The 16,933-nt window shown below is 39.7% G+C and overlaps 1 protein-coding gene across 1 annotated transcript in view; it reads right to left on the reverse strand.

Annotated features, from left to right (window-relative positions):
* Positions 1 to 16,933, reverse strand: part of PNPT1 (polyribonucleotide nucleotidyltransferase 1) — a 58,292-nt gene that overhangs the window by 13,949 nt on the left and 27,410 nt on the right. The window contains exons 12-20 of the mRNA XM_063441405.1: positions 14,409 to 14,505; positions 14,229 to 14,331; positions 13,072 to 13,142; positions 8,114 to 8,150; positions 3,148 to 3,214; positions 2,969 to 3,058; positions 2,821 to 2,874; positions 2,634 to 2,743; positions 1,564 to 1,635 (exon numbers count right to left, since the gene is read on the reverse strand). Coding sequence (XP_063297475.1) covers positions 1,564 to 1,635; positions 2,634 to 2,743; positions 2,821 to 2,874; positions 2,969 to 3,058; positions 3,148 to 3,214; positions 8,114 to 8,150; positions 13,072 to 13,142; positions 14,229 to 14,331; positions 14,409 to 14,505 — 701 coding nt within the window. The remainder of the gene's footprint in view (positions 1 to 1,563; positions 1,636 to 2,633; positions 2,744 to 2,820; positions 2,875 to 2,968; positions 3,059 to 3,147; positions 3,215 to 8,113; positions 8,151 to 13,071; positions 13,143 to 14,228; positions 14,332 to 14,408; positions 14,506 to 16,933) is intronic.

The following is a 16,933-nucleotide window of genomic DNA, read 5'->3' on the forward strand; positions in this document are numbered from 1 at the left end:
CAGAGTATTTCTTACACTTGATATGTATCACTGTCATAAACCCCCCCAACAATACAACAATATCCCCGTATGTACCTTTGCCAGGTATATGTGGATGTTGAAGGGGAAAATTTGAGACAGAGACATTTAAATTTTTTTGTCTAACATTTAAGTTTTATACTATGTCCATGATCCATTTTGGAGTAGTTTAGCTGGTTGGTTATTCAAACCTCCCCACAAACACATACTAGTTATTAAAGAATACACCCCAGAGTAATTAAAAAAAAGCATATTTTGAACCTTAGTGTGGGATCGTTTTTTTTCACTAGTTTGTTCCAGGTGTAGTGGTAATGAGCGTTTTTTTTATGTATTTTTTTACTTTTTTAAACCTTTCTTAAAACTTTTTTTTACACTTGTAAATTTTTTATAAATTTATTTTTTACCCCATTAACCCCTAACTAGCAGTAAGCAGCACTAACAGTAAATTCCCCAATTTCCCATAACTCCCACCTACCCCAGGTAGCAAAATATCATTTTTAAAGTATTTAAATTAATGAATGAAATAAATTGAACCCCTGAGGGTTTAAAAAAAAAAAAAAAAAAAGTAAAAGTTAACCCTCAGGGGTTAAACAACAAACAAAAAACAGATCACAGTATAATTGATCAACTGGCAGGGAAGGGGTTCATTTTTTATTAGGACTGGGTAAATGGGGTTGGGATTTTTTTTTTTTTTTACTTTTTAAACCTTATTAAAACATTTTTTGAAACTTTTTAAAACTTTTTTTAAAAAACTTTTTTAACGTTAACCTTTTTTAGCCTAAAACCAAATTCCCCAACTCCCCACTAACTTCCACCCCCCGCAGCTAGCTAAATATATAATTTTAAAATATTTAAATTAATAAAATAAATTTAACCCCTGAGTTAATAAAAGTTAACCCTCAGGGGTTTAAAAAATAAATAAATAAATAAATCAGATCACAGTAAAATACCCTGATCCGTATTTTGATTACTGTGGTCAGTGATCAAATGGCAGTGAAGGGGTTACTTTTTTTTTTTTTAATTCTTTATTTTACTTTGTGCAGGGAGTAACAAAACGTTTGTCAATGCCACAACAGCATATTCAAAAGATATAGACACAGTAGTTGTACAGTTGTGACAAGAATTTCAGCACATTTTTTAAATGTTATGTTTTAAACACGTTATTTGCAGTAGATTAAACAGTGAAGGGTTTACTTTTAATAAAGCAGGGGAAAGGGTGTGGGATTTAACTTTTACTTTATTTAAATTTTTTTGCAGGGAGAAGATCACTGCTGATCCATTTCCCTGCACTTCACACTGACCGCTGAAGAGCAGGGAGGTGGATCAGGAGTCCCTGCAGCACATATTATGCTCGCTCTGACAGCCTGTCCGAGCGATCACAGCTGCAAGGACAGCGCGGGTTAACTTAGTAAATGACAATTTTCCGTCATGCGTCCTTAAGGCATGGATGATGGAAAATTTCCGACTGGCATCGGGAAGGGGTTAAAATTGTATTGTGCACTCTGACAGTAAAAAAAGAAACAAATGTAATACGAAATGATATACCTGCAAAGCAGTTATTCCTTTGCTTGTACCTGCCATCTTAAAATCCATATCACCATTGTAGTCTTCAATACCCTAGAAAGAGTCAAAATAAAAAATAAAAACATGCAGCACATATACAAATAAGAAGCACCTAAATTAATGAGATTACATGTGCGGCGAGTGCTGCGTGTATTAGGCCTCTAACATAGGAAAGCATTGAAACTGTGTGAAATTGCAGGAAGCACCTCTAGTGGCTGTCTGATAGACCGACCTGAAAGGTAAAGTCTTAACCCTGCAATGTAAACATTCCCCTAAAACTTCACTGTTTTACATTACAGGGTTAAGAGGACAAGGATACTTAACGGAGACCACTTCAACAAGGTAAAGTGATCTGGGTGCCTTTATAGTATCCCTTTAAACAATAGGAATACCAGGACTGACAGAACATCTCAGCAACTCCCAGAACCTGGGTATTTCATTCAGAGTACTGAGTGGGGTTTCTGATAGAAATTAGTATTATCTAAAGTTCTTCTACCTTCCATGAAATTAGCATCCTAAAGTTAGATGGTGGAGGGCCAACAAATCATTAAAACCAATGAACAATGAATCCAAGCTTGTACATGCATACAAATTTCTTCACAGAGCAAGTTTATTCAAGTAAACCATTTTATCAAGAGGCATTGTGGAGGCAACACTTCAATTGATGTTTATCATGAAATAAAACAGAGTTAAAGGGGCAGTGTAGGTATAGTAATTGTTTTAATACAAACAAAAGGTGTTGGTAGTATTAACCTGAGTAACAATGAGTGGTTGTGTTGGTTTAGAGTTTCAGTTGACCTCTTTCAGCCTATTACAGCTACCACTGCTGGTACAAACTGGCATTGCTAGAAGGAAGTGTATAAACTCTATCTTAGCCATATCTTTAGAGGGGGTCAGGGACCTTTATTTAGTGTTGAATTGCTCAAATGCGGTTTAAAGCTGGAATGAAGAGACAACGCCATAGGACTCCAGGCACTAGAATTCTATCAATAAAATTAAATCGTTATGATGCCAAAGAGTCCCTTTAACAGATTTACAATAAATACACATACCAAAATATCTGTGAGTAAACGGTAGTCTTCAATGTCACCTTCCTTTTCAGGGTTGTACTTTGTAATAAGTCCAATTGCGACTCCAGCAACAGCAGCAGAAATTGGAACTCCTAATGGTCACATGGTCAAAAGGTCATTATTGTGGTACTCATAACAAAACGATCGTATTATGAATTACCAAGCATACCTGCATCCATTAATGCCAAACTGCCACTACACGCAGAAGCCATGGACGAAGAACCTATTGATGTCACACAGATAATGAAGGTTTGTTAGATATAAAGGGTTCCTAACATTTTCGTGCTTGTTAGTAAGAGTAAGCTGTAAGGACTTACCATTGGATTCTAATACTTCCGAAGATACTCTGATAGTGAAGGGAAAGTCTTTTGGAACTACTGGTCTTAATGCCTTTTCTGCCAGAGCACCTGAAGTCATATAAATGTTGCAGTTATTCAGCCATTGCATAAATTGGATTTAGCCAAACCTCCATCCCAAAAAGTTTTTAATAACTCACCATGACCCATTTCACGCCTGTTAATGCCAGTGACTTTACCAATTTCATTTGTCGCATACGGAGGAAACTAGAGATCAAATATTAGCAAACAATTATTCTTTGTGAACATACATTTGGTCTTGATAATGTGCTTTGAGTACGAAACTGTAGATCACCATGGCTCCTAGGAGCATATTTTTTCAATCATTGTATGTTGGAGATTTTACAGAATCTTGCAATGAAGGTATTATTAATTTCATCGAATGGGCATTAGTGGAGTCTCCTTAATTTCTGCCAGCCTCATTTTGAACATACGTATGACCACGAGACAACAACAAAAAACCCACAAAAACAAACTGGTGATGGCTGGGGAATTCACACCATATGATGACGTTAGTACCGTCCAATGTCAATAAATGACAGGCTAAGGAAAAATACGGAGATAAAATAGGTTCTACTTTGACTCAGTATATCTTTTGATCAGTGAAATTCCAACACGCTTCTAATGCTATAGAGCACTAGTCACCTATATGGTGACTAGTACCCTGTACTGCAGCGAACAAATGGTTAACCATTTATTTGCTTACCCTAATCCAGCGCCAGGCTTCCTCGGTGCTGGTGACCTCTCCTCCCCCACCGACATCAGCTCCAGAGTGGAGCCGAATGTGCATGCGCGGCATAACTCAATGTTTTCCTATGGGGATCTTTGACGCTGGAGGTCTGTGAGGACGTCTAGCGTAAAAATGAGTGCAATTTACTTCGGGAGACAACCACTAGAGGCTGGATTAACCATGCAGTGTAAACATAGCAGTTTCTCTGTAACTGCTTTGTTTTTAGCTGCAGTGTTTAAACTAGGGGGACCTGGCACCCAGACCACTTCATTGAGCTGAAGTGGTCTGGGTGCCTATAGTGGTCCTTTAAGTAGATGGGGGGTTAAAGTGACGATTTACTAACATGGGAAAACCGCTTTATTAAGTACCTCAAGACAGCTTTACTAGTACATATGCCAATGAGGAAACTTCTTGAGTAAAGTCACTAACATTCTATTTAAAATATCATGCTAAGATACAAGTAAAGAAGCACTGATAGGGTACCTGTCATGACAATCCAACTTAATCTTAGATAACGTAGAATCAAATTGCACCTATACATTGTGCTAGCAGAATTAAATAAAAATCTGTTCCCAACTCTTCTCAGTTAGTTGTCTTTGCCATTTGGCACAGAGATAAGAAGGCTGGACTCTGCATGTGTTATCATGGAAACACTCCTCTGGGGATACCTCTTGCACAAATTCAGCCTAAGGGAAAGCAATGATTGCAAGGGGAAGTAGCAGCAGTGAACATACTTATCAGACTCAATCACTATTTTTACAGGACATCCAATACAGTTTGGCTACATGAATTTTGAGGGTTAGGCCCAGGACAGACCTAGTGGTACCAAACTGGCACGGTGCACCCTTACTGTTTTCAGCCTAAGAGGCTTATAAATCTCTTAATACTTCCTGAAGAGCTATACATGTCTGTAGTCTGTCGTATTTGTGACTGTATACAAAATATATAAGTAGCTTATATAGCGATTTATTTCCCTCCTTTAAGAGCTGCAATGGAGTCCTTTATTTTGCTAGATATTCTTTGGCTGTGGTTCTGGTGACTTCTCTTTTTCGTTATTGCTGATTTCTTTGTACTGGAACTCATTTAATAGATGTCATCTTCCATACATTGTCAAGCAAGTCTCCATATGTTAAGCATTCATTGAATGTAATATCATTGAAATTGGTTCATTCATAAAAAATAAGAAGAAGAGTAGGGTTTGAGGGGTCAAAAACTATATAACACAACTATAAACCACTATATTATATACTATTTACTCATACACACTGCATACAGTGTGTATGAGTAAGAAATCATTATTTCATTTATAATTGAAGTTTTTTTTTTTCCAAGGGGTGAGGGGGGTGGGAGAATAAATCTCAATAGTAAGAAACAGGTTAGTATCCTTAAAGGGAAACTCCAGTGCCAGGAAAACAATCAGTTTTCCTGGCTCTACAGGTCCCCTATCCCTCCCACCTCCCAATCCCCGGTTGCTGAAGGGGTGAAAACCCCTTCAGTCACTTACCAGAGGCAGCGACATGTCCCACGTCGTTGCTTGTCCCATGCGCATTAGAGCTCCCCATAGAAAAACATTGAAAATGTTTTTCAATGCTTTCCTATGTGGAATTGAGCGACGCTGGAGATCCTCACACAGCGTGAGGACGTCCAGCGGCGCTCTACCACAGAAAATCTGTGCTAGAGATACAGAAGTGCCCTCTAGTGGCGGTCTAGTAGACAGCCACTAGAGGTGGAGCTAACCCGGCAAAGTAATTATTGCAGTTTATAAAAAACTGCAATAATTACACTTGCAGGGTTAAAGGTAGTGGGAGTTGGCACCCAGACCACTCCAATGGGCAGAAGTGGTCTGGATGCCTGGAGTGTCCCTTTAACGTTAAAGTATATTTTATAGGTTTTGGCCTCGTATTAATGTATGTCTGATGGGGATTTTCTAAGATAGCACCATTGTCTTGACTTTTTGCCCTGGTTGTCAGACAGGTCCCTCAAATTATCATATAATTATGTGAAAAGACTACATAAATATAGATGTAGAATATATAGTAAATGAGTGAGTGCGCTGGATTTTGTATATTGTGTGATTTGGCCCAAGTGGCACCCTTGCAAATATGGATGGTTTCATTTATTTATTTGGGAGTCCAGGCCAACTCCTTTGTTTTGCACCCCTCCCTGTCACTAGTGCCTCATTCCAGGGCCCTATTTAACTCATTTTCCTGACACTATATAATCATTAGGTCCCCCTCTCCCTCAGGGACCCCCTCCCGCTGGGCTGAAGGGGGTTAAAACAAAGGAGCCTGGCACTAGTGACCTTTATTCCCCCTCCAACGTCATCTCCCGAGTGGAGCCGAATGCGCAGCTAGAGCCGTGCGCGCGCATTAAAAACGCCCATAGGAAAGCATTTCTCAATGCTTTCCTATGGATGTTCTGTGTGCTCAATGCGCTTTTCCCTTAGAGTGGCAAAGAAGCGCCTCTAGCGGCTGTCAGGAAGACAGTCACTAGAGGCTGGATTAACCCTACAATGTAAACATAGCAGTTTCTCTGAAACTGCTATGTTTACATCTGAAAGGTTAAAACCTGGGGGACTTGGCATCCAGACCACTTCATTGAGCTGAAGTGGTCTGGGTGACTATAGTAGTCCTTTAACCTTGTACTGCAGAGCGTTCCAGGAGGAAGTATATCCCAAGTAAGTGGATTAATCTCATAAGAGCAGACATTAGATTGCTGGAGTAGGACCTGCCCAGAATGGGATACATTTAAGTTGTGGCAGGTTTATGCAATTTATGATAATATACTGCAATTAAAATCCCATAGTATTTTGCCTAGGTTAGGTGTTTTTAAATAAAGCAAATGCATTCTGTGAGCCTTGAAATTGCGGTTTAGTGAGTGATCCACCACACTCACCTATTCACTAAATAGAAAATTTTAATAAAATTTTATATGTAATTATTCTCTGTGTATATTGGTCTTTTTTTTTTTTTCATAATTATGTGATGTTATTAATTATTGAAATGAAAGCCTTGTTTCTCCTAAACAAAATGATATATAATAAGTGCGGTTGCACTTAATATGAAAGAGGTCAATTATGGTTGAACAAACATATTGCTCAAATTCTAGGCTTGCTATACGTTTTGTTCAGACCAGAATGTGAACAATTGGCAACGTCCTTAAAGGGAAAAATGGAAACTATAGTCACCTGAACAACAACAGCTTAATGTAGCTATATTGTTGAGTATAGTCAGTCCCTGCAGGCATTTTCCTGTAAACTGCCTTTTCAGAAACACTTTGATAAAGCCTGTTATTTGGCAAAACGCGACAAGTGTATTTTCACAATTTATAGATTTATCACCTAATAAAAATAGTAAACTTTTTTATCTACCATGGACCCTTCTGAGTGCTTTTAGAAGATTTTATTGAGAGGATTCCTGTAACGTATTTTTTTTATTTTACATAATATCTACATCGGTGATTAGCTGCGGTCTATGCCGGGACTCACACACATTCCTTCTGTGACCGGATCCTGATACACTACCTGCCAAGACTCCACTGAACACGTTTATTTGTATTCCTGACCCTATAGTGTTATAGTGAGCAAAAAACAAGTCGCAAGAGTGCACTGAGGACGGACAGCAGCTGAAATAGCCTGCCCTTCGATGGGTCCCCGCTCAGAACTCAAGCTGGTTTTAGCTCATCTTGTGCAATTACAGAGAGAACATCTCTGAAGCATATCAGACTGGTCCCACCCATACGGGCAGTCCAGATCCAAAATGCCAGCAAGTTCCCTCTGCACGAGACATACAGCAACACCAGACGAAGGGCAGGCTATTTCAGCGGCTGCTCGTTCTCAGTATTCTCTTGCGACCCATTTTTTTGTTCTCCACAAGTTTAAAGGGTAATCCAGACGTGGACCCCTTGCTCACGGTGCCTAGGGAGATATCAGCTTTGCCTCACTGATGATGCCTAACAAGGCTGAAATGATCGCCTGGGTTTGCTGTGTCTCTCGTGCAGAGGGAACCTGCTGGCATTTCGGATCTGGACTGCCCGTATGGGTGGGACCAGTCTGATATGTTTCAGAGATGTTCTCTCTGTAATGGCACAAGATGAGCTAAAGCCAGCTTGAGAACTGAGCGGGGACCCACCGAAGGGCAGGCTATTTCAGCTGCTGCTCGTTCTCAGCATTCTCTCGCGACCAATTTTTTTGCTCTCCTATAGTGTTATAGTGTTCCTTTAAGGGATTAAGAAGCTAAACACTATATGTGGAAAAGCCCTATCTTAACACATATTCTACTTTAAACAGTTTGTATTAGAACATTTAAAGCATTTTAACGGTATAATATTTTGATCAAGCAATATAAAAACAAAAATGAATCCTCTTAAACTCCTACCTCATAATGTAACATGAAATTTTTATCTTTTAGACCACTGTAAGAAGAAGAAAAAAAAAAAAACATCGTAAAGCACTTCAAGTCAAATAATTTAAATTTCACCTAAAATTAGCGCAAGTTCATTTTCTTCTAAAGCAAAAACCAAATCAGTCACGCAGAAATGTGTGTTTGAAATATTTGATATGGAAATTGTTTAATATGATCTGAATCTAACAGCTTGTAAACACCCACTCAATTCATTTCTTGCAATTACTAAAAGGCTCACATTTATCATTCATGAAAACAGAAGCGAGGCAATTTAAATGTCAGACCACTGACTCGTTTGTGCTAAATGTGCACTCCTAACATTTTAGAAAAATTGCTTTCTAGCTACTGAATCATGTTTACCCCATATGTAACCATTTCAGATGAACCAATTGAAAGGACACCTCCTTTCCTCACCAGAACATCCATTAAAACACTGTCCTTTTATTTATTTAACCTCTTAAATGTAAGAGATGCTTAAAACCATTTCAAAAGAAAGGAGATTACATCACTTTGGCATTTAAGTCGTAAAAAAAAGGATTCCAGGTTACATCAAATTATAGCTTTTTAATAATAAACAAGACGAATATAAATAACATCTAAATAATTCAACTAAAACCAAACAAAAATGCACTGGCATTAACACAATCTAGAGAACATTTTATTAATTTTAAGATAAACTTATTTGATGAAAGATTTTGCTCGGAAACCGAAACCATTGAATCTGTAACGTAGAATTAAACAATGATTACCGGTAAGTAAATTTAATCTCAAAGCCAATTAAAGGAGAGAGTTACAAATCGCAATGTTGCCTTACAGCAACTTGAAGGAACACCTGAGTGTTAGGAATACAGTTTAGTAGTCATATCACTAATGTGTACCACAACCCCTCCATCAAATAAAGGGTTAAGAGTCTTTTTTTTTTTTTTTTTTTACACACTATTTATTCCTGTGCTGAGGTTTCTTGGCACCGTCTCCATCTCCTACTCCGACATTAGCACGTCAAGGAAAACGTAATGTGCATGTGCAGCAAGCGCTGCACACACATTAAGCCATCCCCACAGAGACAGCCACTAGAGGCAGTCTTAACCCTGCAATATAAGCATTGCAGTCTCACTGAAACTGCAATGTTTTCATTGCAGTGTTAAGGGGACAGATACAGTGTGCACAGACCAATTCAATGAGATTGAAAAGAACACTCCAGGTACTATAACAACTTCATTGAAATTAAATTGCTATAGTGCCAGGATGCAAATACAAAAAGAGAAGTCCTGCGCTTAAGCAGCAAGGACTACAACACACATCAGCCCCAATATATCGTAAAAACCAAAGAAAAGAAAATGTTACTTGCGTTTTCTCCTTAATCCCTATGTATATTTAGACAAATGGAGGTCATTTAGTTGCTCCAATGGCCATTGGAGGGAATGCCCGCCTGCCAACGTCAAGGCAGACCCCCCTAAGCGGGTCCTAACACTGACCCTTCAGCCTGCTTCCTTGAGCTTCTGGCAAAGATGCCAGGATGCCACTATGTGTTTTCTTACCTGAGGGAGTAAACCCGTATCAAGTAGTTAAACTCCAAAGGTTGTCTCCCAGGCTGGATCTCTAGCTCTTCCAGCGGCATCTGGTTTCTGAAATTGAGCTTCAGGAAGACCAGAGTTCCACCAGGTAGGGGCACCGCTGTCTGGGTAGAAAATTCCAGTAAACGATCATCTGGGGTTGCTGTATCTCTCGTGCAGAGAAAACTTGCCAGCATTTGGTTCTGGACTGCCCTTATGGGTGGTATCAGTCTGTTATGCCTTGGAATAGGTTCTCTCAGTAATGGCACAAGTGAGCAAAAACTATTCGGAGTTTCTCAAAGCTTTTGTCAGTTCTCAAGGTTATTATATTCTCTGTTTTTGTTAAAAGGGTAATCCAGATGTGGATCCCGTGCTCACGGTGCCTAGAGGGGTATCAGCTACACCTCACTGGCTAGGCCCAAAGAAGGCCGAAATGATCGCCTGGGATTACTGTATCAGTAACTTGCCAGCATTTCTGTTCTGGACTGCCCTTATGGGTGGGATCAGTCTGATATGTAAATGGTAAAAGTTCTGATTGTAATTGCACAAGTGAGCAAAAACAATTTTGAGCGGGGATTTACCATTGGGCAAACTACTGAGTGTCTGTAAGTTTTTGTTCATTCTCAGTTCTCATTTTCTCGATTTTTGCAGTAAACTATTGAGCATACAAAGCACAACAAAGTTGCATAGAACTAAATTCTAGAACAACGGTGTTACACAGGGCCGAACTGGCCCACCGGGATACCGGGAAATTTCCCGGTGGGCCGCTGTACCTGGGGCTGGGCTGACAGCCCCATTCAGTGATCAGGCTCCTGTGATCCCGGCCGGCTATGTGTGAGCTGTGCTGCCGCACATGGTCCCATGGGAGCAGGGGGAGCAAGGCGGCTGGCACAGCTCACACATGGCCGGGATCATAAAAAAAAAAAAAAAAACGGGGGTAGAGCTTGCGGTGCGATAGGGCCGGAGGTTAGCGTGCGGCAGGGGCCTGGCTGACTGCAGCATGGGAAGCAGAAAGGAGTCCCTGCTTCCCCAACAACCAGCCTCCAGGAGCTCCAAGGGATGTGGAGGTAAGAAGCAGGTCAGTGTGTCAGTGTGTGACTGCCTGTGTGTGTGTGTGTGACTGTGTGTGTAACTGTCTGCGTGTGTGTGAATGTCAGTGCGTGTGTGACTGTCTGCCGGTCTCTTTATGTGTGGATGTTTGCCTCGGTGTCAGTGACTGTCTGCCTGTCTCTGTATGTGTGGATGTTTGCCTCGGTGTCAGTGACTTTCTGCCTTTGTGTGTGTGCATCTGCTAGTGAGTCGGCGAGCGAGCATCTGTGTGTGTGTGTGTGTGCGTGTGTGCGCGAATCTGCTAGTGAGGGAGCCTCTGTGTGTGTGTGTGTGTGTGTGTGCGCGAATCTGCTAGTGAGGGAGCCTCTGTGTGTGTGCGCCTGCTAGTGAGTTTGTGTGTGTCAGTGAGCTTGTCCGTAGTGAATCTGTGTGTTAGTGAGCGCTTCTGTAGGGAGCATGTGTGTGGCAATGGGCTTGTCTGTAGGGAGAGTGTGTGCGCATCAGTGAGCTTGTCTGTAGTGAGCGTGTGTGTGTGACAGTGAGCTTTTCTGTAGTAAGCTTGTGTGTGTATCAGAGTTTGTCTGTACTAAATTTGTGTGTGTGCCAGTAACCTTGTCTGTGTTGTGTCATTGAGATTGTCCGTCAATGAGCCTATTTGTGTGCATCAGTAAGATTGTCTGTGTCTGCATGTGCATATGCTTTACTGTATTATTTAATTACCCTGAAAGAACTAATATTTTGAATTAGAAGAAGAAATGTATCAAAAAATTAAAATAAAATTAAATATATATATAAAAATAAAAACTGTTGTACCTTGCACTCAGGCTTCAAAGTTGTATGACCGGGTGCATCACCAGGGCTCCAGTATCCAGGCAATTGAAACAGTTGGCTGCGCTCTCAGATTTCCTTAAAACTTAACTTTTATTGAAATATTTAAGAGAAGATCAACGTTTCAGTCCATCTTGTGGACTTTCATCATGAACCTGATGAAAGTCCACAAGAGGGGATGAAACGTTGATCTTCTCTTAAATATTTCAATAAAAGTTAAGTTTTAAGGAAATCCGAGAGTGCAGCCAACTATTTCAATTGCATATATATATATATATATATATATATATACACCCTACATAGCACAATAACTTATGGGGCTGGCATAGATTTTTTCCCAGGGCTGCTTCGTATCCCCAGTCCGGCCCTGGTGTTACACTGGTGGTATATATGATTGTTTCTCCACACCAAAACCGATGGGGTTTCAGTCTGCCGAGGTAACAATCAGAGTTCAGGTTACACAAGTTGCAAGATAGAAATACCGAGAATTAATCCAATAAGATAAACTTAGGGGAGCCAACTAGAGGACTGCATTAATGAATACTTGAGGACACTAGTAGAAAGGTGCTTCTTCAGAGTTTATAATCTGATAAGACTGAGGTGGCTGATTGGATGTGAGGTAAGAATGAGGTAAGGAGTAAGAATGAGCACCAAAACATGAAAGTCTCAGTTTGCCCAAGATAAGTGGGAGTTACGGTTCCTTAAGACAGACGCCACTATTTTGATTCTCCTAAGCCAATGCATTAGAGGCAGCTAGAAATAGCAGCTGTTGCCAGTGTATGTAATTCTCACTAACCTCAGGCAAACCAGGACTTATAGATCCCAGTGTTGTCCTAAAATGAAATGGACAGTGTAGGCACCCAAGACATTTAATTTCATTGAAGTGGTCTCTGTGCAGAATTCCTGTCCCCTTAACCCTTTAATGCGAAAGACTGCAGTTTTAGAGAAATTGCAAGGTTTACATTACAGGCTTAAGACTGCCTCGAGTGGCTATCGAGTGGCTATTTCTCTGTGAAATGATGCTGGATATCGCTTTGCATGAGGACATCTAGCATCTTCTAAATCTCCATAGGAAAGCACTAATTCAAAGGTTTTCCTATGGGGAAAGCCTAGTATATGCGTATTAGGTTCATCCTTGCAATGACATCAGAGGAGGCAGTGACAGAGCCAGAGCCATGGAACCCGGCACTCGCATAAGGTAAGTGAAAGCCGGGGCAGAAGGAAACTATAGTGTTCCTTTGAAGATATCCTAACACCTTAGCCCCTCTCTGAATTCTGGATCCAATCAGAAACCACTTATTCTTTAGTTTCATGGTATATTATGTGTCCTGAAGCCCTGAATTACATTATTTTGCCTAAATAAAGAGTTCCCATATTTAATGTTTCAAAAACAAATGACAGACTTGTGTTAATTTATCATAACTTATGTCAATAAATATCCACGTTTGTTTTTATTAAAATATAAGCTTACGTATTAAAAATCTACATAGTGGTATATACCTTAATGCTGATGCAATGTGATCGAATTTCATACTGGATTCAATAGAGTCAAATGCTACAGTTGATAAAACCTGTTTGAATAAAGAAAGATTAATATGATGGAACATTTTGAATATTCATAATATAATACCCACGCAAATCTTCTAAGCCACCTGCTCTATGTGAACATGTTACTGAAACGTGCAACTACTTTGTAAGTATTGGCTTGCCATCAGCATTTTGGGGCCTCGTAGTATTTTTGTGGCTTCATGCCAATATCTGTTATGCAAGACAATATTATTTACCATCACTTCTTGAGTTCCTGTGGGAGTTGTTACCATTCATAAACCAGTGATCCTGGCAGGTAAATAATTGTGGTGTTGTGGGTCAGATTACAGCTGAAGGCTCTTGTTGATTACCTCAAAGAAATTACAAATATGGTATGTGCACATAACTTTGACACCTCTAAATAACAACAAAGCCCTGGAACATTCCTTGGAAGAATATTTGGGTAATTTACCAAGTTGTGAATTGTTGCTTTTTGGGGGAAAAAACAAACAAAACAAAACAAAACAGAAAAAAAAAAAAAAAAAAACCATCCACAAAAAATAAAAACAAACAACTAACAAAAACATCCCAAACCTACAAAATGCAATATCTGGTGTTTCCTAAAGCTACTGTGTGTTATTGTACAAATTAAATGTCAACAAATTACCTAATATTCTAATATGTTTTCTTTTAAAATAAAACCAGTTTATTTAGAGGCCTAGAATAAAAAAACTAATGACACTCTAAAATTATATATGTAAAATTCCAAAAAGGATCACATTTGAAAGCCCTGCATTTGCTGCAACATCTCATCTCACCAAACTCGTGATGCTCCCCCATTTTCTTTTTTTTTTTTAAATGGGAATGCCGAGCATAGCCCATAAATGCCATCCAACAGGGCTTTATAGGAGTTATACTTCAGTTTTGATTTCACTTTAACATACAGAGCAGGATTTCAGCTCCCATAAACTCCCGCTCTGCAACTAAGGATAACAATTTGCGACGAGTTTAGACAGGAGTGTCCCTTTAAATATCAACAGCGTTTGCTCTATTCTCTGAAATATAACGTTTCCGTGTTATTTCGTTTTTTGTGATTGTGTTGAATTATCCTGGGCTGTTTCAGCACATACCTGTGTTTGGCCTCTCTGGAAAAGGGCAGATCCATGAAGGGGTTTAAAAAGATCAACTTCACAGTTTATGTTTCGTAGAGATGTCAAATCTCTACCATCACATCTTTGAAAACAGAAATAATATTTATAATGCTGGCTTCGTGTGCATTACAAAATAATAAAAAATAAAAATGGAAATACCTTCTATATTCATTCAAAACAATATTCCTAAAAACTTCCTTTGAAACAACACCAAAGGACTCCATTATTTCATATGGGTCTGCACTTGGAAATCTTTCTAGAAGAACAATGTGATAAGAAAAAAAAAAGGTAATTATTCATTTAGATGATGATAGATTGGAAAAAATGTCAGAGTAGGGATGGATATATAAAGAGATGGTTATACAGACATATTGACCCCATAACTCACATTAAAAAAAAAAAAAAAATCAAAAAAAAAAAAAATCACTTATTAGAAACAAACCGTCTTAAAGGGACACTGTAGGCACCCAGGCCACTTCAGCTCATTGAAGTGGTCTGAGTGCAATATCCCATGTCCGTTAACCCTACCGTGGTAATTATTGCAGTTTCTGAGAAACTGCAATAATTACCTTTTAGGGTTAACGCCTCCTCTAGTGGCTGTCTATCAGACAGCCACTAGAGAGATGTTCGGAATCCAAACGGACCTTTGGTCCATTATCTGATGCTGGATGTCCTCACGCTCTGCATGAGGACTTCCAGCGAAAGATTTTTACCCATTGGAAATTGAATGGGAAGATACTAAAGCGAGCGCGGCCATTGCTGCGCATGCGCATTACGTCAGATGGCGGGGGAGCGTTGGCGGAGCCTGACGAGCGCCGAGGGACATCGGCGCTGGATTCAGGTAAATGGCTGAAGGGACTTTAACCCAAGGAAGGGGGGCACTGCCAGGTTTGTTTTCCTGGCACTATAGAATACCTTTAAATTATCACTATTAAAAATAACAGGCAACATTTTTCAGCAGTTTTTGTTATAGCTGGTATTTCTGTGGAAATTAACTACCAATGGGTATTTCAAACAAAGATGTGATCTTTTCTTCACAAGAGAATGCAAAGGCCTAGTCTACTTTGTGGTGCATGTCAATCATTCTGATTGGCTGCTCACATTGCATGACAACTTAAAAAGTTACTAGAACCAAAAGAAAACACTGTTTTTGGTCAAAGTAACTCTTCTTTTCTTGGTCCCCCGCAACAAAAAACAAACACAAAATAAAAGCTCTTCAATTCTCCTATTCTGACTTTGGCACAGGCATGGGTTCCCACCAGCAAGCTGTGTGTGCTGGCAACATACTCCAGACATGATAATTTCAGGGAAAATTATGTAGTGTTGCACTTTATCCCAGTGGTGCCCAAAAGGTAGATCCCAAGAGGTTTTCAAACTACAACTTTCATGATGCTTTTCCATTCTAAAAGGTATTCTAAGGACATGCAAAGCATCATGGGAGTTGTAGTTCTACAACACCTGGTGATCTAGGTTTTGGGCACCGCTGCTCTAGGCAATAGCCGATCTCAGATCACCAGGACCCTGGCAGGGGCTGTGTGAAAGAGGGATCTGTTGTCCTCTACATGAGAATCAGAATACAACCTATGAGCCTCACTACGTAGGTGCTCAATCATTTTTTTTGTTAGTGCTCACAGGTTTAAACATCAAATGTTTTGTTGTATCCTGTAAGCAACAATAAACTTAATTATTGAGCAACAACATTGTAAAGCCCGTGGATTTTATTCAGACTCCGAACACGCACAGAAATAACTTTAGCCACCTGGAGTCATAGTTTGAGTAAAGCTTTAAAGAGCTACTTAAACCTCCATGACCACTTCTGCTTTTAAAAGTGATTACCGAGCAAGCAATCTGTATGTACTGTGTCTAAGCTTTAAACGCTGACTATTCAGAGATATCGGTCATTTTGTGTTGGGGTGTAGTTGCACCCCCAGCACACATGACCTAGGCAGGCGAGAACTTTGATCCAGACTGCCTGATGTGGGTTATGTGGAAAAAAATAAGTCAGCTGTCGGCATGAACTGTGCGCTGACAAAGGACATAATCTGCTTCTTTTCTTGAAGGCAGCACACCTTCAAGGAGAAGCCTTCCCTCCTCCATATGTTTATTCCTAAAGTTTCTCCAGTCTTCAGATTGGTTGTTGGGTGGGCTGTAGTGGTGAGATGAACGGTTACTCAGTTCATCTTGCCACTCATATGTGCAGTGTAGTATTCACTGCTTATGATGGAGAAGCATTGGATTCAATTCTTCTTTATAAGTGGCCTGGTGCACTTGTGGCGAATTATTTCTACAATTATTTTCTATGAGAGAAGAATTGGGCCCATGCTTGATTGAATGTAAGCTTTACTTTTATTTTCCAGGTGTTTTATAGAAAGGCTGGTAGGACCAAGTAATCACTGCCTAAAATGGCTCTATAACCTATATAACCATGAAGAGCAAAATGAAGAAAAAAAAAAAAAAAGGCTGAAGTAACCCTTTAACCCCTTAAGGACACATGACGTGTGTGGCATGTCATGATTCCCTTTTATTACAGAAGTTTGGTCCTTAAGGGGTTAAACCTTTGTCAGTAATGGGGGACTGACGAGCAGGGATGCAAATTTAAAGAAAGCTTGCACCTAGAAAACAGCCGGATCGCCACGTGGTAATGATAGCTCAATATATTTGTCTTTATTTTCACTCATTTCGAA

This window comes from Pelobates fuscus, chromosome 2, assembly GCF_036172605.1.
Source record: "Pelobates fuscus isolate aPelFus1 chromosome 2, aPelFus1.pri, whole genome shotgun sequence".
Taxonomy (NCBI): domain Eukaryota; kingdom Metazoa; phylum Chordata; class Amphibia; order Anura; family Pelobatidae; genus Pelobates; species Pelobates fuscus.